Below are 20579 nucleotides of genomic sequence, written 5' to 3' on the forward strand. Positions count from 1 at the left end.
CCCACTTGTTCAGCTGCATGCAATAAATCCTGCATTTCTTTATAATTAGGAGGATCTGAATTTGGAAGCATTTTTTGTTTCAACTGAGACATCAAATATCGCTGATATTTTAGCATGTGAAACTGGCAATTTAAGGCCCTCAGTGCGAAAGTTGCAGATGTATATACTTTCTTCCCCCATCTGTCTAATGCTCTGGAATCTCTGTCAGAGGGGACTGGGTTCTTTGCTGAGGAGGCCTTTACCCCTTTGGGGCCCTGAGAAATAGTTTCAGAGTCAGCAGCAGGGCTTTTATAAAGAAATTTGTGAGAGTCAGGGACTCTGTAGTATCTGTCTGGCTTAACTGCAGCAGGAGGGAAAGAATCAGGATTTAAACTGGATTCAGTATACACATCATCCACAATATCTAACACTGGCGGAATAGCAAGGGGTCTGTGTTGAGGTAATAAAAGGAAATCTCTGAGCCTTTTCTTGGACTCTGAATAATCCTGGCCCTCCCAATGGAAATGCTCCCTCATGGTATGCAAAGTTTCCCCAAAGGAGTAGTCCTCTGGCGGAGAGGCTGAAGGAATGGATTCCTCAGCATCAGAATCCTCATAGGTGGGTAAAGAGTACCCTAGGTTTGAGGATGAATCAGAAGAGATGGATACCTGGTCGGATGAGTCATAGTCTGCATCCTGTCTAGGCCTTTTATCAGGAGGGGGATGGGACCCCCTGATCATAGAGATCAAGTCTTCTGCCATTTTGAGCATTTGTTTCTTAGGCATGGAGGCCTGTCCTGGTGAATGTTGAATTTGTTTCTTTGTTTTTAAAGGAGTTTTAGACTTAGCAGAAGATTTAATGGTTAACTGAGTAGGTCTGAATACACCCTCTGAAGCTACGGGTTGCTCAGCTACTCCGGATCCTTCTGAAGGGTTAGTCTCGGAAGGCTGTAAATCTGGTGCGTCCGAAGGCCCAGCCATCTCCACGTGGGAGTCGGAGGTGGCCTGAGGTTCTAAAGTAACGGTCATCAGGGGCTGCGAAGGCACCTCACTGAAAACCGGAGAACTGGCGACTGGCCTAGAAGAGGCTTCGTCGTCAGTTTTGGGCCTCGGATGCCTGTCCTTGTCTTTGTGCTTTTTGTGTATTCCGGTCGTTGGTAGTTCCGACGGCATGGTATAATTGAAGTTTCTGCCAAAATAATGTCGGGCAAAATCAAACCGACGTTTAATAGTGCGCTTGTTAAACCTAGCACATAACTGACAACCTGTGACATCATGGTCTGGGCCTAGGCATGGGATACAATAAGAATGGAAATCCTTATGAGGTATTTGCTTCCCACAAGAAATACAGTTATTAAATTTTACTGACATCGGTCTGAGGCAAGAAAAAGTTTCCCCAATGGGGTACTTAGCTTTGTAGAAGACTTCGGTTCTGGATTCGGAATGAAAATCTCAAGAGTCGGCCGACTGGCACTTGCAAACTACTTTTGCTTCGGGCACCCAGCGGCAAGAACGACTGAAGAAAATGGCATCAGCTGCATCTTATATACTCCTGTTGCACTGATGTCAGGGAAGAGGCGACAGCAACCGATGCCAGACCAAGACTTTGGAACTCAGGCCGACTGAGGGACCGCCTGACGGCAGGATAACCCAAGTGTAATGACTGCAGCAGTGTAACACGATGAACATCCCCGTTCAAAAACTGCTGGACTTGAAGAAAGGTAGAAAGGAGGGGAATCTAAGGGCAGATAAGGAGAAATGACCAAAAAGATAAATCTTGATAGAAGAGTAATAAAGACCAGGGGATGACTCTAACAAATATTCTAGAACCAAGGGCATCTTAAAGGGTCCTGTTTCTTAGCATTACACAAACTAGAGAATATTTTCCATGTATATGTATATGATTTCATATCAGCATTTTTTTCTGCCTCCTTTAGTTGCTGCTGTTGTTAGTCTTTCGGCTTTTTCCCAGTAAAAGGTCACCACAGCGGACCTCCGGTCCGCTAATGATTGGCAGTAGATTTTTTTATGAAACGCCGAGGTGCCAGCTCGAAGCCCAACCTTCAACGAAGGCACACCCATTTATGCACGCATGTCTTTCGAATGCTACACAACCGCAGGGAGGACATGCAGACTCCACACAGAAGGCACTCCCAAGCCAAGCCGAGAATCGAACGGGAGAACATCTTGCTGTGAGGTAACAACGCTACCGCCGTACCACCGCGGCATGACGAATATCATCAGAAAAAAGTACTTAAAAGGTATAAAAACTGTAAAATTCAGGCAGTCGAGTGAAGGGTGTTCAGGTTGGGGTATATCAAACAACCCCTGACTTATGTGAGTAAATCCAGTCTCTGTGAAAGCCTGTGGTAATTGCTTTTGGCCATTTTCAAAAGAAAGGAGAAGCACTGATGACTAAGCCAAAAGGGAGTCAACCATCATTGTCTTTGATGAGTCATTACTGGATCTTTAGAAAAACACTGGATATCAGAGGAATGTGTGGAAATGCATACAAGAGCATTCCTGTTGATGGGAATAAGAAAGCATCAGTCTTCCAGTTCTGCTTGCAATGTATCCCGGAGCAGGATTTTTTTAACTGTCAGTTTTGAAAGGGTGCAAAAAGATCTATTTGAGGTATTCCACACAGTATTTTCGATTCATAAGGGTCTGTCCTGTTCAACTTGTCTGCTCTGAGGTTTTCCTGTAATAGAATGAAAGAAGCCTGTAGAGTCAGACTGAGCTACAGGCTATCACTCCAAGTCTGCAAAAGGAGATAAGATCTGGTACTCCCACAGTTAGTTTATATACTACATCACTGTGGTCTGTGATTACTTAAAAGTCCTAACTCATGTCAGAAGACCTTCAGAACACCTTTTGGCCGAACGTCAATGATAGCATCAGTCTTGTCTCAATGGAACATCATAATGAATTTCCTGAAAACTGTACTTTTCAAATCAGGGGTAAAAGATGTATGCTTTGTGCCGAAGTAGTGCATGTCAGTTAAAAAGACAATCAGTGAAATGCAGCTGGCACTACAGGTATGCACTTTCTGATCAGGGCACTTAATCCTGCCTCCTTGCTAAAATTTTGAGGCCAGAATGTAAGAGACAAACACACTACCGATGTTTTTTTCACATAACATAGAAAGTAATTTGACAGCCTGACAACTACAGGCTTAAAATTGCAGGTTCTTCCATCTATGTACACAGAAAGAACTAGGAATGAAAACTGTACATAAAATGCAGTTTTAAATATTTTCAGCAAAATAAATAAATACATTTAATTAAAGTATGGATACAAGTGACTGAACTTGAAGACCCACTGAAATAGCACATTCAGGGAGCAAGCCAGAACCTTGCTTCTTTTTCTTTCGGCTGTTCTCATTAGGGGTCGCCACAACAGATCATTTCCATTTCTTCCTGTCCTCTGCATCTTGCTCTGTCACACCAACCACCTGCATGTCCTCTCTCACCACATCCATACACCTTATCTTAGGCCTTCCTCTCTTCCTCTTACTTGGCAGATCCATCCTTAGCATCCTTTTCCCAATATACCCAAGCATCTCTCCTCAGCACATGCCCAAACCAACACAATCGTGCCTCTCTGGCTTTGTCTCTAAACATTCCAACCTGGACTGACACTCTAATGTACTTATTCCTAATCCTGTCCACCCTTGTCACACCCAATACAAATCTTAACATCTTTAACTATGCCACGTCCAGCTCGGACTCCTGCCTTTTTGTCAATCCCACTGTCTCCAACCCATATAACATAGCTGGTCTCACTACCCTCTTGCATGCCTTCCCTTTCACTCTTACTGGTACTCATCTGTCACATATCACTCCTGACACTCTTCTCCACCCTGCCCGTACTCTCCTTTACATGTCTTCCACACTTGCCATTACTCTAAACTGTTGATCCCAAGCATTTAAGCTCATCTACCTTCACCAGCTATACTCCATGCATCCTCACCATTCCTCTATCCTCCCTCTCATTCACACACATATATTCTCTTAGTCCTGCTGACCTACATTCCTATCCTCTCTAGAGCATATCTCCACCTCTCCAGGGTCTCCTCAACCTGTTCCCTACTCTCCCTACAGATCACAATGTCATCTGCAAACATCATAGCCCACGGGGACTCCTGTCTGATCTCATCCGCCAACCTGTACATCACCACTGCAAATAAGAATGGGCTCAGATCTGATCCTTGATGTAATCCCACCTACACCTTAAACGCATCCGTCACTCCCACCGCAGACCTCACCTTTGTCACACTACACTCGTACATATCTTTACCACTCTTACATACTTCTCTGCCACTCCTAATTTCCTCATACAATATCAAAACTCCTCTCTAGGCACCCTGTCATATGCTACCCTGCCATATGCTTTCTCTAAGTCCACAAAGAGACAATGCAACTCCTTCTGACCTTCTCTGTACTTCTCCATCAACGCTCTTAGAGCAAACATCACATCTGTAGTGCTATTTCCTGGCATGAAACCATACTGCTGATCACTAATCATCACCTCCCTTCTTAACCTGGCTTCCACTACTCTTTCCCATAACTTCATACTATGACTGATCAGTTTTATCCCTCTGCACATCACCCTTATTCTTAAAAATCGGTACCAAAACACTTTTTCTTCACTCCTCAGGCATCCTCTCACTTTCCAAGATTTCATTACACAATCTGGTTAAAAACTCCATTACTACTTCGCCTAAACACCTCCATGCTTCCACGGGTATGTCATCTGGACCAACAGCCTTTCCATTTTTCATCCTCTTCATAGCTATCCATACTTCCTCCATGCTAATCCACTGCACTTCCTGACTGACTATCCCCACCCACATCATCCAACCTTCTCTCTCTCTCTCTCTCTCTCTCTCATTCTCTTCATTCATCAGCCCCTCAAAGTACTCATTCCATCTGCTAAACACACTCTCCTCGCTTGTGAGTATGTTTCCCTCATTATCCTTTACCACCCTTACCTGCTGCATATCTTTCCTAGCTCGGTCCCTCTGTCTAGCCCATCGGTAAAGGTCCTTTTCTCCCTCCTTAGTGTCCAACCTTTCATAAAACTCTCCCTATGTCTTATCCTTTGCCACTTCTCTCTTTGCCATGTACCTCATCTCCTTTTACTCCTGTCTACTTTCTTCATCTCTCTGACAATCCTACTTCTTCTTCACCAACCTCTTTCTCTGTATACTCTCCTGTACTTCCTCATTCCACCACCAGGTCTCCTTGTCCTCCTTCCTCTGTCCAGATGTCACACCAAGCAACTTTCTAGCCGTCTCCCTTACTATCTCTGCTGTAGTTACCCAGCTACTCGGTAACTCTTCACCGCCACCCAATGCCTGCCTTCACTCTTCCCTGGACTCCACCTCACAATCAACTTTTTTTTCATTTTCTACAATTTGATCCTTGGTGTTGCCCTCACACTCCTCCTCCAGTTCTTGATTACCAGTGTCATTCTACAGACCACCATTTTATGCTGCCTAACTACACTTTCCCCTGTCACCACTTTACCGCCTCCAATCTCCTTCAAACTAGCACTCCTGCATAGGATATAATCCACCTGTGTGCATCTTCCTCTACTCTTGTATGTCACCCTATGCTCCTCACTCTTGCTAAAATATGCATTCATCACAGCCATGTCCATCCTTTTTGAAATTATTTTATGAAAGCAGGAGCATCATCTTCTGACCGACCAAAATATTCAACTCATGATTAAAGAAACTTCCCTCCTCCACAAATCACAGAATTTAACTTAATCAAATAAGAAATCTGATCTTGATACAGAGCTAGAAGAAATGGTTTTGCTCTATTCATGTGGTTACAGATATCGTGTAGCAGGATGTGCTAGCATATACTACATTTGCAGCCAGTCACAGTCCTACACTGTATCAAATGCTGCACATGGAAGGCTACATACAATGCGTGCTGTGCAACTAAGTTTTTGACCATAATCATTATCATATGCAGTCATGTCACTGCCTTTTAAGAGTTTTTGTCAGCAAAGAGCTATAGGTACAAGTCTATGTTTGGCAAGAAAAGTGACATCGTCAAAAAATTTTTATGAACGAGAAAAGACGAGCTAATTTTTTAATGATGTAAAATAACATTGTTACAACTACTAATATAATTTACGTGCAAATTGTGTAGGTTTATACATACAGTTGTTTCGACAGTGCAAGTACACATTTACTGTTTGACAAGTGTAAAAATGCAATATACCGGATGGTTCACACTTGTATAGAAAAATACATAATAAATGAGTGTCGGTAAATGTCGCACGTACACCATGCATAAAGAAGCATATACATATATGCATCACTATCAATAAGAATTACCTTTCACAAGAGCAGAGTGGCTCAGGGCTTTTGACATTTTCTACAGGATATCGTTCTCGGACAGCAAATTTCACATCATCCTTTTCACCTGTGCGAAACCTCAAGATATTCAAAATGGTGTACTCATGATCTGTGAGCACAATGTTACCCTATCATAAAAAGGAAACAAAAACATTAAACTGTCAGTCCTTTTTAACCAAATTTAGGCACAGTTAATTTTCTAACGTGTGGCAACTGCCTTAAGCTGGAACTAAAACTTATTTAGTTCTGGCACTAGTATAAGGCTACTGTTAGGAGATTAATACACAGTACTGTTCATAAAACTATAACTGAGCCATCTAGCCTGCCCACAGAGATTTCCTTCATCCATTACTCTCACCCATGTTACCCATGGCCTTCATCCATTATGCCCCCCCCCCTTTGTTACCCATGGTCTTCATTCATTACCTCTCCTCCTTGTTATCCATGGTCTTTATCCATTACTCTCCCCCTTGTTACCCATGGTCTTCATCCATTAATCTTCCCCTTGTTCCCAAGGTCTTCATCCATTATTCTTCCTCTTGTCCCCAAGGTCTTCACCCATTATTCTTCCTCTTGTCCCCAAGGTCTTCACCCATTATTCTTCCTCTTGTCCCCAAGGTCTTCATGCATTACTCTTCCTCTTGTCCCCAAAGTTTTCAATGCATAGCTTCCATGAAGGATTAAAAACTAAGACAGGCATGAAATCTGAAGTAACAGATGAGCAAGCAGCACTATTTTTAAAGGCTCAAGTAAAGTTTTAATGAGGGGTATAATACATAGGAGGGTACCATGCCAATGATCCCGGGGGGGGGGCTGTTTTTTTAAGTCTAGATATGCTTCCCAAAGTCTTAATAAGGGGTATAATACATAGGTGGTTACCATGCTAATGATCCAAGGGGGAACTCTTTTATTAAGTCTAGATATGTTTCTCAATGGTAAGAATCAAACTGTGTACCTTGCATTTATCAGGTAAACACTTTAACCATTACACCAACCCCCAACCTCACAAGGTATAAGCTGCATTATAGCTTTCATTTGTAAAATGCAATTATAAAAATCCTTAGCACTGGAGAGGGACTGAATTTGTAATTCAGGTTTAAAAAACTCATGATGCAGTACAAATGTCAAAAAATACTCCATAAATATTTGTCTATAAGCTACAATAGTGTACTACAACTACATTTACTACAAAGAGCAGCTGCACGGAAACAGCAGCTTTGCTGTGTTTTTTCACTTCACAGTCAAAGATCTGCTTACGATGTTTCAGTCACTTTGTAGACAATTATGGTAATATTAACTTGGTTATTATGAAACCATGCACAAACAATCCAAATAAACTGTACCACACCCTGTAATGTAATAACAAATTGTCCAATACATAGTTCAGAAAATATAAATGCAATAAGAATTCCAAACCCTACTACTTAACATCTTGTGTGTACGCACAAGAGCTGATGTATAAGGCTTCTTTTTTATAACAGTGGCAAAATAAAAATATCTGCACTTATTTCAAGCTCTTTGCATGCTTCTTTTTGTGTACCTATTCCCAATGCAGTCTCTCTAAAGACTGAAGGAAAAGGTTTTCTAAAGACTGAACGAAAAGCTTACAACTAAATATCTTTGCACCACCATGCAGCTGTCATTGATAATACAACTCTGCCTCTTTCCATGACATAGAGGGATATTGTAGTCTGACAATTTCAGTCAAAGAAAAAACAGAAAGACAAACAGTACAAGACAAACATGCCTCACACTTTGTCATCTTGGAATTTAAATCTAATCCAGGAATAAGGCAGGAAATGTCTCGGCTGGTGCCCCAAATAAGACATGGCTGCAAATCTTGCAGTTGTCAGTCATAAAGCTGTATTATTCATCAATTATTATAAACTAAGCTGAATGGCTATTCTACTATACTGTCCTGAAGGGGTAATTCAAGCTTAATAAGAGTATGTATCACCATAAGTCACACATCACCTAAAACAAGAGCCAACTACACAGAACAAAAAAAAAAATCCTGAAAAAAGGAAAAGGTAAGCAAGATGAGAATGGGATGCACTCCTGTGAACACAGGAAAACTTCAGTTATCTACTGTAATAGTGATTACCTTATGTAAAGATTGGGTGAAGGCTGTCAGCCTAGCCAGATAGAATTTTGGAGATAATTCTGTCATCTGAAAATATTAATGTAAGCCACAGGCTTTTGTCTTAAATGGTAAAAATAGTGTTACATGTGGAACTGGAAAAAATGTAAAAACAGTGCACTCTACTGACCAAGTAAAGCATGTTGTGACACTTTGATGTTAAAGCTCGCAGCCAGCGATTCTAGAGTGAGGTATCCTGCATATTGTTATAGGGCCAGAGTTAATGGCTAGAATTTGCATGCATAAATGTCCTTTATTGCTCTGGTTTCTGGCAAGAGGTGAAGAATGTAAATGCAGTTTCTGTTAGCCTGGGAACCCAGGGAAGTGTGAAGAATGATGTAACGTGAACCTGGAATGTGATTTTAAAAACAGAGAGAATCCGAGAGCATTAAGCATTTTTGTCTTGAAAATCCAACTCACCAGCACTGTCTTGCTCTACATGTAAGTTTATCTTAGACTTGTGTTTTTTCTTAGAAATAGCTATAAACTAGAAAGATTAGACTAAGTGTTTTTTGTGATGTCAGAACTGTACTACTGATTTATTTTAAGTATTTATCTGTGATCTCTGAACTCTTGACTAGCACTGTGTAGTAAAAAGTGTTGTCTTGTGTTTTGACTATTTGTTATTAAATATTTTAAACCCTTTCAACTGGGGCTGTTTTTGTAGAGATAATTTAAGCTCTTTAGAGTACTTGTATGCCTCTGGCAAAATTGCACAAAGCCACACTAATAGCTTTTGCCCTGGGCTATACTACCAATTGGATAATAATATTGCACAGTAGTAATTGGACACCCTTTTAAGGGCCTTTGAATAGATGATAAATATTAGTGTGTGGTTTCAGCTGGTACTACTGTATAGTCTGGGAAAAAGGGGTACAGCTAGAGAACCTGTGCCATCCTTCCCCAGGAGTGTATGTGTGGTTGTATAAACTCTTCTCAAAGTGTGTGTGTGTGTGTGTGTGTGTGTGTGTGTGTGTGTGTGTGTGAGCTACTTGGGCAGGGACACAAAGCACTGGTTAGACAGAGAGGGTGCTGGATGTTTTAGCTTGTCCACTAGGCTGAGAACTGGACCCTATAAGCTGTACCAGTGGGGAGTCTTATCGGGGACCTGGAGAGCAAGGGAGCGACCAGCTCCAGACTGACTGTGATCTCTGTGTGCTCTTAAGGGAAATTGCACTTTACTGTGTGTATTTGTTATCCTTTACTCCTATATGAGATGCCCCTCACTGGGGTCAGTGATGAGAACTGATGCTCCTTGATTGTTGGGCCAGGGCACGGGCATCACATATTAATTGCTTGGCAGTGGTGGGATATCCACACCACATATTAATTGGTTGGCAAATACTAATTGGCTTGTAGTGGTGTGGGTAGAGTGAATTCCTACAGCTGGTGTACAGTGAGCTATGAAGGTGTTTTGTACTCTAAATCAGCCACACAGTGAATACTCAGAGTTCAGATCACAATTGTTTTATTTCTTTTGTTTGCTTAGTTCATCAGGATGAGCAGGCAGCATGTCAGCAGAGGAGTATGGAAAGCTGACAAGGAGCCAGCTGGCGGAGATGTGCCAGGCTACAGGACTGGTGCATGGAAACCTGACTAAGGCGCACCTAATCACAGCCTTGGCTGCAGCTGCATCAGAAAACAGCAACCAGAAGGTCAATCAGACTGGCAGTGGAGAGATAAAACCCTGGGAGAATGGACAGCTCAATCTTTCTGCAGAGGATGTACAAATCCATTGCGAGCTAGAGAGACTTGAGTTGGAGGCCAGGCGTGTGGAAATAGAAACAACTGAGAGATTGAGGCATCTAGAGAGTGAGGACTATGAGAAACTGCAATGTGTGCAGGCTGAAAAGAATGCGAAACTGCTACGCCTGGAAGCTGAGGAAAAGGAGAGGCAAAGGCAGCATGGGAAGGAGATGCTGACTCTTCGACAGAGTGATAGAGGTAATGGAGAAGGGAGTAACTGGATCACAGAAGCACAAAAGGTCAGTAAGTTTCTTCCACAGTTTAAAGAGGGGGATAATTTTGATAGTTTCATTCACAGGTTTGAAAGGGCATGCAAACAGTATGGTGTTGAGCAAAGGCTCTGGGTATGGTTCCTGTCCCCCTTACTCCATGGTAAAGCTGTAACTGTTTTGTCAAAAATGTCTGACGTTGCATGTTTTGATTATACTGCTGTTAAAAATCACTTGTTGGAATTGTTTAAGCTAACACCTGAAACGTATAGGAAAATGTTTCGTGAGCATAGGCATACGGCAAATGAAAGTGCGTGTGAATATGTTGCTGAATTGGGCACTTATTTCCATAGGTGTGTGACTGGATGTCAGGTCACCACTTTTGAAGGGCTGGCAGACCTTTTGGTGAGGAAACAAGCTCTTAGCACTTTGCCTGAGGACATGAGGATCTGGTTAGCTGATAGACAATGTGCTACTTCAGATGAGTTGGGGAAGAAGGGAGACTTATACCTGGCAAGCAGGGCAGCCCTGCACAGGTAAGGGGCTCCCAGTACTGCCCATGGGTCTAAAGGAACCCATGGTGGACAGCACAGACTGCCAAAACAGAATCTGCCCATAGCAGGGGAAGCCACCAGTCCAGGTACACATCCAGGAGCTAGGGTTAAATATTTTGAATGCAACCAATAGGGCCATGTGGCATACAGGTGTCCATGGAGGCAAGGTGGGGGAACAAAAGGTGAGGGAGCCAGTAAGTGGGAAAGACAAAATGCCAATAGTAGGTTGTCTTGAGACAACAGGGGCACCAAACTACCATCCTGCAGATGTCCTGATAGGGAAGGATATGGATAAGGCAGTACCATACGCTTATGCAGTTACACACAGTCAGGCTAGGAGACAAGCATGTGGGTCTGGTAGCTTGGGGGGAGACCCACACAGACTGCATACTTGCAGCCAGGACTGGTGAGGTGACTACTTCAGGGAGGGAGCTACCCTGTAGCCGTGAGATTGAAGGTGAGCCACAGATGCTTGGGGGTACTGATGGTCCCTTGGTCAGAGTGACTGCAAAGGTAGAGGTGAGTAGGAGTACCCAGGCTGACAGTGAGGCACCACTGTCAGAGGATGCCAGACTTCCTGTGGAAGGGGAGCTGGAAAGGGTTACCAGGAGAGAGTTGAGACAGGCTCAGCTCTCAGACCCTACATTGCAAGACCTGAGGCAGTAGCTAGGGAGGCACCTGATTCTGAAAAGGGGAATCTGTATACTGGGACAAAGGGTTACTGTAAGAGAGTGGACCCCTGGGGGGGGGGGGGGCTAGAAGGTGAGAGAGTACAGCAGTTTGTAGTGCCTAGGCCCTACCGTCTGGCTCTTCTAGCCATAGCCCATGATATTCCCTTTGCAGGTCATATGGGTATAAAACGTACAAAGAGACATATTATGCAGAACTTCTATTGGCCTGGACTTTCCAGATATGTAACAGGGTACTGTAGGACCTGTGAGCAGTGCCAAAAGGTAGGCAAGGCAGGAGACAAGGTAAGAGCTCCTTCGATGCCTTTGCCTGTGATTGAGGAGCCATTTCAGAGGGTAGCTATGAATATTGTGGGTCCTTCAAGTACCCCATGTTCCACAGGGAAAAGTATACCCTAGTGGTAGTGGATTATGCTACACGATACCCTGAGGCAGTGGCTTTGTCCTCTACTGAGGCAGAGAAGGGGGAAAATGCTTTGTTAAGAGATTTTCAGCAGGGTAGGTTTCTCAAAAGAAATACTGACTGACAGAGGTGCCAATTTCGTGTCAGACCTGCTGGCTTGTCTGTGGAAGTCCTGTGGGGTGAAGCACATGAAGACCACCCCTACCATCCCCAGACTAATGGTCTTGTTGAGAGAAGTCCATGCTGCGGGCATTTGCAGATCAGTTTAAGAGGGAGTGGGACAAATATCTGCCCCATCTGTTTGCTTACAGAGAGGTTCCCCAGGAATCTGCAGGTTTTTCACCCTTTGAGTTGCTGTATGAGCATAGGGTGAGGGGACCTCTAGATTTAATTCGAAATGAGTGGGGAAGGTGAGTGCAAGTCTCACAAAGAGTCTGTTGTGGCAAACGTCCTAAACTTCAGGACAAGGCTCAGGGAACTCATGGGCTTGGCCCAGGAGAACCTGGCAGAAACCCAACAAAAGAAAAAGGTGTGGTATGACAGGAATGCTCGAGCTAGACAGTATGCTGTGGGGCAGCAGGTAATGGTTCTCATTCCTGTCAGATACAACAAGTTGCAAGCAGCTTGGGAGGGACCCTACAAGGTGGTAAGAAAGGTAAGTGATGTTAATTACATGGTGGAACTGCTAGGCAGAAGGCAGGGGCACAAACTGTACCATGTTAACATGATGAAACATTACCATGATAGGGAGGCCCTTGTGCTGAGCATTTGCAGTGGTTTGCAGGAGGAGTCTGAGGGAGATCTAGGGATTGATCTCCTCAGTGAAGCTTGGGCTGACACCTCAGTGGAAGGGGTAGCAATGTCCCAGCAGTTTATCTCCTACCCAGGTTCGAGAAACCCGAGCAGTGTCGCAGGAATTTGGGGACATGTTCACTGGGAAACCAGGGTGCACCCACCTGGGGCAGCACCAGGTGGATACAGGACCCCAAAGGCCTATTAGGCAGGCCCCTTAAAGAGTGCCTGAGAGAGTCAAACAGACTCAGAGGGAGGAGGTACAGGAGATGTTGGAACTAGGGTGATTCAAGAGTCCAACAATCCCTGGGCCTCCCCAGTGGTGCTGGTGCCAAAGAAGGATGGCAGCACCAGGTTCTGTGTGGATGACAAGAAATTAAATAGTCACACAGAGTCAGATGCTTACCCCATGCCAAGGACAGATGAGGCCCTAGAGCAGCTGGGTGGGGCTAAGTATCTTACAACCATTGACCTTACCAAGGGTTATTGGCAGGTGCCCTTGACTCCCAGTGCTAGAGAGAAGTCAGCCTTAGTGACTCCTTTTGGGTTCTACTTGTTCACCAAGATGCCCTTTGGGATGCAGAATGCCTCATCAACTTTCCAGAGGCTGGTAGATCATATCCTAACACTAACAGGATGGTTTGCCCTTGCTTACCTAGATGATATAGCCATTCCTGGCCACAGCACCTTCAGCATGTCAGGGAGGTGCTGGGCAGACTACAGAGGGCAGGGTCGACCATTAAGCCAAACAAATGTCAGGTGGGTATGGCAGAGGTCTCCGAACTAGGGCATAGAGTGCAGAGTGGTAAGATAAGGCCAGCACCTCCCAAAGTGGAAGCCATTCAGGCATGGACTGCACATGTTACCAAAAAGCAGGGGAGGGCATTTTTAGGGACAGCAGGGTACTACAGAAAGTTCGTCCCCAGTTTTAGTACCACAGCTGCTCCCCTCACAGACCTGCCAAGGAAGAACAGGCCAGATAAGGTAGTGTAGACCCCAGCATGTGAGCAGGCATTCCAGAAGCTTAAAGAAGCTTTGGGAGGACCCCCTGTGTTAGCCAGTCCAGATTACAGCAAAGAATTTGTTGCACAGGTGGATGCTTCAAACCATGGGGTGGGGGCTGTACTTAGCAGGATTTCTTCAGAGGGAGAAGTCAACCAGTGGTTAACCCATGGAGGAATGTTATGCAGCTGTAGAAAAGGAATGTCTAGCCATAGTGTGGGCACTGCAGAAACTTCAGCTTTATCTGTATGGAAGAAAATTCACTGTTATGACATCACAACCCCCTAACATGGAACAGAGCCAGCCAGCAAAATGCCAAGTTGCTAAGATGGCGCCTGTGGTTGCAAGCATATATGTCTATGCAGCACAGCAGTGGCCAATGCCGATGGGCTTTCAAGACAGAGAACGGGGTAAGGTATACTCAGATACACCTAACTCCCTCAAGCAGCATTTCTCAAGGGTCACTTGAAAAACTAGCTTGAGTTCTCCAGGGGGAGGAGATATGTGAAGATTGGGTGAAGATAGGTGAAGGCTGTCAGCCTGGCCAGATAGATAATTCTGTCATCTGTAAATATTAATGTAAACCACAGGCCTGTGTCTTAAATGGTAAAAATAGTGTTACATGTGGAACTGGAAAAAATGTAACAGTGTACTTTACTGACCAAGTAAAGCATGTTGTGACCCTTTGATGTTAAAATTCGGAGCCAGCAAGTCTAGAGTGAGGCATCCTGCCTATTGTTTTAAGGCCAGAGTTATTGGCCAAAATTTGCATGCATAAATGTCCTTTATTGCTCTGGTTTCAGCCCAGAGGTGAAGATTGTAAATGTAGTTTCTGTTAGCCTGGGAACCTAAGAAAGTGTGAAGAATGATGTAACGTGAACCAGGAATGTGATTTTAAAAACAGGGAGAATCAGACAGCATTAAGCATTTTTTTCTTGACAATCCAACTCACCACCACTGTCTTGCTCTACATTTAAGTTTATCTTAGACTTGTGTTTTCTCTTAGAAATAGCTAGAAACTAGAAAGATTAGACTAAATGTTTTTTGTGATGTCAAAACTGTACTGCTGAATTATTTTAAGTATTCCTCTGTGATCTCTGAACTCTTGACTAGCACTGTGTAGTAAAAAGTATTGTCTTGTGTTTTGACTATTTGTTATTAAATATTTTTAAAACCTTTCAAATGTGGCTGCTTTTGTAGAGATAATTTAAGCTCTTTAGAGTACTTGCATGTCTTTGGTAAAGTGGTACAAAGCCATTCTAATAGCTTTAGCCCTGGGCTATACTACCAATTAGATAATAATAGTGCACAGTAATATTTGGACACCCTTTTAAGGGCATTTGAGTAGCTAATAAATATTAGTGGGTGGTGGCAGCTGGTACTACTGTACAGTCTGGGGAAAAAGGGGTACAACTGGAGAACCTGTGTCAGCCTTCCCCAGGAGTGTCTGTGTGGTTGTATAAACTCTTCTCAAAGTGTGTGTGTGTGTGTGTGTGTGTGTGTGTGTGTGTGTGTGTGTGTGTGTGTGTGTGTGTGTGTGTGTCAGCTACTTGGGCAGGGACACGAAGCACTGGTTGGACAGAGAGGGTGCTGGAGGTTTTATCTTGCCCACTAGGCTGAGATCTAGACCCTATAGCTGTGCCAATGGGGAGTCTTATTGGGGACCTGGAGAGCAAGGGAGTGACCAGCCCCAGACTGACTGTGATCTCTGTGTACTCTTACGGGAAATTGCACTTTACTGTGTGTATTTGTTATCCTTTTCTCCTACAAGAGATGCCCCTCACTGGTGCTAGTGGCGAGGATTAAGGCTCCTTGATTGCTGGGCCAGGGCACGGCTGTCGCACCTTACACAAGTATTACTGTGTGCCACTGACTCTCTCTCTTTACAGTGCTGCATAGGCAGAATACTGAGCTATGGATTCAGAAGGCTCCAGTAAGCATCTCTTGGACAACTGCCATACTAAAGTAAAGTATAATTTCTAGCTTTGATAGCACCATTCAACTGTAATGTTTGGTAAATGTGTGGACTAACAGGCAGCTATGAATGACTGTGGTGCGGCCTCCTCTAAAAAAGCAGCAGAAGTTACATATACCATGGTGCATTCAACATTACTGACTACATGAAGAGACTTTTCTCCGAGTCACAGTAAGAACTAGTGTATGTAGCAATTTATATGGAAATGTTTTGCTTTCCTGTAAGGGTAACCATCTTGTTAGCTGCAAAGCAGATGAAAAGTTGAAAAGTCCAGGTGAACCGTATCTTCTGATTTCTGTTGGTCCCGGAAAAGTAAGCAACCAACTTCCTTGTAGGGTCTAGTCTGTGTAAGATTTAGTCCTCTTGCCTGTGAAAGAGTCATTCCTCTCTGCCATCATGAGTATTAAAAAAAAAAAAAAAAAAAAAAAAAAAAAAAGAGGGAAACTGGTTTCTTTATTTTATGGTGATGCCTAAAATGACCTTAATCATGAAAAAACAGGAGCAATGTCAACATCTCGACACCTTCCCTAATGAAGTCAAAAACTCAGAAAATGTTTCACCAAAAGCACTTTCAGTAAAACACGGAGTAATTTTTTTTTTTTGGGGGGGGGTCCCTTTGTACTCCCCACATCCCCAAACTTAAATATACCTACTCCAAGGTCACACAACAGTGGAGAAAAGGGAATTTTCTAGTTGTTGGCACAACTGCTTTCAATGAAACAGCAGTCAAAGATTGCCTTTGCTCTACTGACAAGCTTCCGAAAACACTGGTAAAACCTAGTTACTCTGTCATTACGGAAAAATGGGTAGGGCTCACAGCAGAATACAACCTGAAGCTTTAAATTATCCTCAATAAAAAAGAGACAGACAGCAGGGATGATTGTTTTTATGTCAGACCATTCAAAATGACTAAATAAACTGGTTCAGTGGGAAGAACTGTAAAGCTTTCCAGTAAAAGAACTCCAAATCCCTCAAACAGTGCAAGCAGCTTCATAGAAGGATTTATTATTCCCAATAAAAACAATCTGACACTAGATCTCAAAAGGTAGGTACAAAGAAAAATATTCTGGCAAATGACATACTCTGACAAATAAGACACAGAGAAAAGCTCAAAACAGTATATTAAGCTCTTGGGAGGATGAATATAAAGTAATCATAATCTTTGAATTAGTGAGAGAACCCCCTTCCATTTTGTCAAACGGCTTTCTAGTAGAATGTCTTCTTTCTTGCAGGCTTTCTAAAACCCAGACTGCAAAGAAACCCCAAACTGAAATCACTGTTGCAACATGCAAGCTTTGAGATGTACAGACTAATACTAGACACACAATCTCTAACTCTGAATGAGAAGGAGAGGTCCTTCTAGACTTCTGGCTGACACATGGCTCGACAGTGGCCAACAGATCATACACCAAGCTCAACAGTCACAAGATGACATACAAGAATGGCCAACATGCAACTCAGTTATACTTTCGCATAGAAAGGAAAAGGCAATGATATAGAATGAGAGCTTGCAAAGTTATCCTCAGTAAATAGCTGTCCCACATCAGAAACCACTGATGGCCACAATCAGCTGCATTTAATGGTCAGAGTAAAAGTCAACAGAGACTAGGCTGAAAACCAGGAAGTTGACTGGAGTGAAAGTATAATAGTTCAATGAAATAGTAAAGGCTTTTAGTATATCAAGAGGAAGAGGAAATAAATGTACTTGAAGAATGGCAGCATCTCAAAGCATCATGAGTGAAGCTACAGAACAGATATGTGGCTGAGCGGGTCTGTGTTAAATGTTCGAAAATCCAAAATGTCGAACATTACATGGTCGAGACCAAATGTTCAACATTTGTATGTTCAAACATAAAAAAAAAAAAAAAAAAGAAAACACAGAAAAAAAACACCAACAGTGTAGGCAGGGGGGCAATCCCCCTGCTCCTCCCCTACTTAAATATACCAACTCCGAGACCGCACTTCAGTGCAGAAAAAGGAAATTCTCCCTATCTGCAGAAAAAGGAAATTCTCCCTATCTGCACCGTACGGTGCCACTGAAAGTCTATCTTCGAGCATTCAAAATTTCAAACATTTGGTCTCGACTATGTAACGTTCTAAATTTTGAGCATTCGAAGATTTGACAGGTACCCGGCTGAGCCAGGTATGGAAATAATGAAGAAAGCTGGTGAAATGCAGAATTTTGACAAGTTAATAATAGAAAGAAGAAGCTCAGGAAAAAGTGGGAGACATAAGAGACAGATCAGGCGAAGAAAGAATACCGGTTTGCCAAGACATACCATGGTTTTACTGAGTTTAATGCTACTGACTGCAATAAAGCAGTTAATACAAAATGGATATCAAATTCTAAACCAACTACAACTGAAGTACTAAAGATTGTAAAGGATGGAAAAGAACTGGAGGTGAGGATTTTAGTAAATGGAAGGAGGAAATCACATAAAAAAGTGAAATTTGTGGTAACAATACAAACAGAATAATGTTCAGGAAAGTACAGTTGTGTACACTTACCATAAATGTAGATGTTCGAGTGTATTCACTGTTGCAGTCATTACATTTGGGTAATCTGCTGGCAGGTTGCCTCAGTCGGCCTGAATAACAGTCTTGGGTCCTGCATCGGTTGATGTCTCCTCTCCCATGACATCAGGTCATCAGGGGTATAAAACATGCAGCCGACGCCATTTTAATCAGTTTTTCTTGCCCCAGATGTCAGGTGCCCCCCAAATGGGGAGCAAAAAAAAAAAAAAAAAAAAATATATATATATATATATATATATATATACACATACACACAATTTAGAAAACAAAAAATGTATCTCCAACTAAAAGCAAATACACCAAAAAGGCTTTTGAGCATAGTGAAGGAAAGAAAAGGTATAATAATAGAGAAGAAAGGGGGCTGACAGGTGGGTAACCCGGACTGCAACAGTGAATACACTCGAACATCTACATTTATGGTAAGTGTACACAACTGTACTATGTTCTTCGTGTTTCACTGTTGCAGTCATTACATTTGGGTAGAATCCCAAAGCTATGGATGGGAGGATGGAATTTTACAGCATTAGGAGCAGCTATAAGGCCCTGCAGGACAGCAGTGGCAAAGCCTGCCCTGGATTTAGAAAAGAGAGGTAAATGGTAATGTTTTGTGAACGTATGAACTGAGGTCCAAGTAGCAGTTCTAGAATGTCTCTGGTAGGAACCCCTCTGAGAAAAGCTGCAGAAGTAGATGCAGCCCTCGTGGAATGGGATCTGATCCCCTTGGGGACCGGTTTACCATGGTGCATGTAGCAGAAACGAATACAATGACTTATCCATTTTGAAATAGTCTGCTTTGAGATAACCTTCCCCTCTGCTCCTGCAGCAAATGCCACCAGTAGTTGTTCAGACTTTCTTAGAGATTTTGTTCTGTTTAGGTAGAATCTTAGCTGTCTGTGTACATCCAATGAATGCAGAATCTGCTCCCTCTTGTTCTGCGGATTTGGGAAAAAAGTTGGCAGATGAATGGTCTAGTTAAGAGCCACACTGGATACCACCTTAGGCATAAAAGAAGGCTTGGTCCTGAGGGCCACCCTGTCCGGATAAAAGATAATGAAAGGCTCCACTGCCATGAGAGCATGTAGTTCTGAAATCCTTCTAGCTGAAGTGACTTCTAAAAGAAAGGCAGTCTTCCAAGAAAGAAATTTTATGTCTGCAGTAGCAGCTGGTTCAAAAGGAGGTAGGGTGAGTTTTTCATCACAAAACTGAGGTCCCATGCAGGAGTCGGTGCTCTCCTGGGAGGTCTCAAATGTTTGGCCCCTCTAAGGTACTGCTTTAGCAGGGGATGAGAAAAGAGAGGAGGCTCTGTGTTACAATGAGCCGAGATGGCAGAGGCATGGATTTTTATACAAGAAAAGGATAGGCCCTTGTGAAGCATCTCAGTTAAATATTGCAGAATCTGAGGAATATTGGGCATTGCTGTGTTTATTCCTTGTGCTCGATTCCAGGCACAGAATCTCTTCCATTTATCAGCATAAGATTTTCTAGTACTAGGCCTTCTAGCCTCCAGAATGACAGCCATCACAGGTTTAGTGAGAGATGTGACTGGTGAAATTAGTTTATTAGCCATGCTGCAAGATTCAGAGTTTGGAGCTGAGTGTGCAGAATTTGATAGTTCTGCTGAAACAATAGATGAGGTGTCTGAGGCAAGTACCACGGAGGAAGGTGTGACATATTCCTTAGAAGCTGGTACCAGTGTCGGCGAGGCCAGGCTGGAGCAATCAGAATCATTTTTGGTTTTTCTTGTCTGACTTTTAGTAAAACCTTGGAGGGCAGAGGCAGAGGGGGAAAGCCATAGATGGATAGGGTTTTTCCAGCTGAAGGATAGAGCATCCACTTTCCAAGCTTTTTTGTGATGAATTCTTGTGCAGAATTTGTCTGATAGTTTTGGGGAGAGGCAAAAAGATCTATGTCTGGGCTCCCCCATTTTCTTGTCAACATGCTGAAGATTTGTGGATCCATTTTCCATTCGTGTGGGTCCATAAGATTTCTGCTTAGGTTGTCTGCCAGAGTATTTTGTTTTCCTGGCAGGAATTGAGCTTGTAGATGTATTTGGTAAGTCAAGGCTGTGTTCCACAAGGTCATGGCTAGTCTGCAAAGGGGGTAGGAGTGGGTACCCCACTGCTTATGTACCACATGACTGTGGTGTTGTCCGTCTTTATCATTAGTTGTCCTGGATGAAG

General features: G+C 43.1%; 1 protein-coding gene across 1 annotated transcript in view; it reads right to left on the minus strand.

The window, feature by feature from the left end:
• Window positions 1-20579, minus strand: part of NEMF (nuclear export mediator factor) — a 1922187-nt gene that overhangs the window by 1675763 nt on the left and 225845 nt on the right. The window contains exon 5 of the mRNA XM_044074284.1: window positions 6334-6482. Coding sequence (XP_043930219.1) covers window positions 6334-6482 — 149 coding nt within the window. The remainder of the gene's footprint in view (window positions 1-6333; window positions 6483-20579) is intronic.

Source organism: Protopterus annectens, chromosome 6.part0 (assembly GCF_019279795.1).
Source record: "Protopterus annectens isolate FY-2018-M chromosome 6.part0, PAN1.0, whole genome shotgun sequence".
NCBI lineage: Eukaryota > Metazoa > Chordata > Ceratodontiformes > Protopteridae > Protopterus > Protopterus annectens.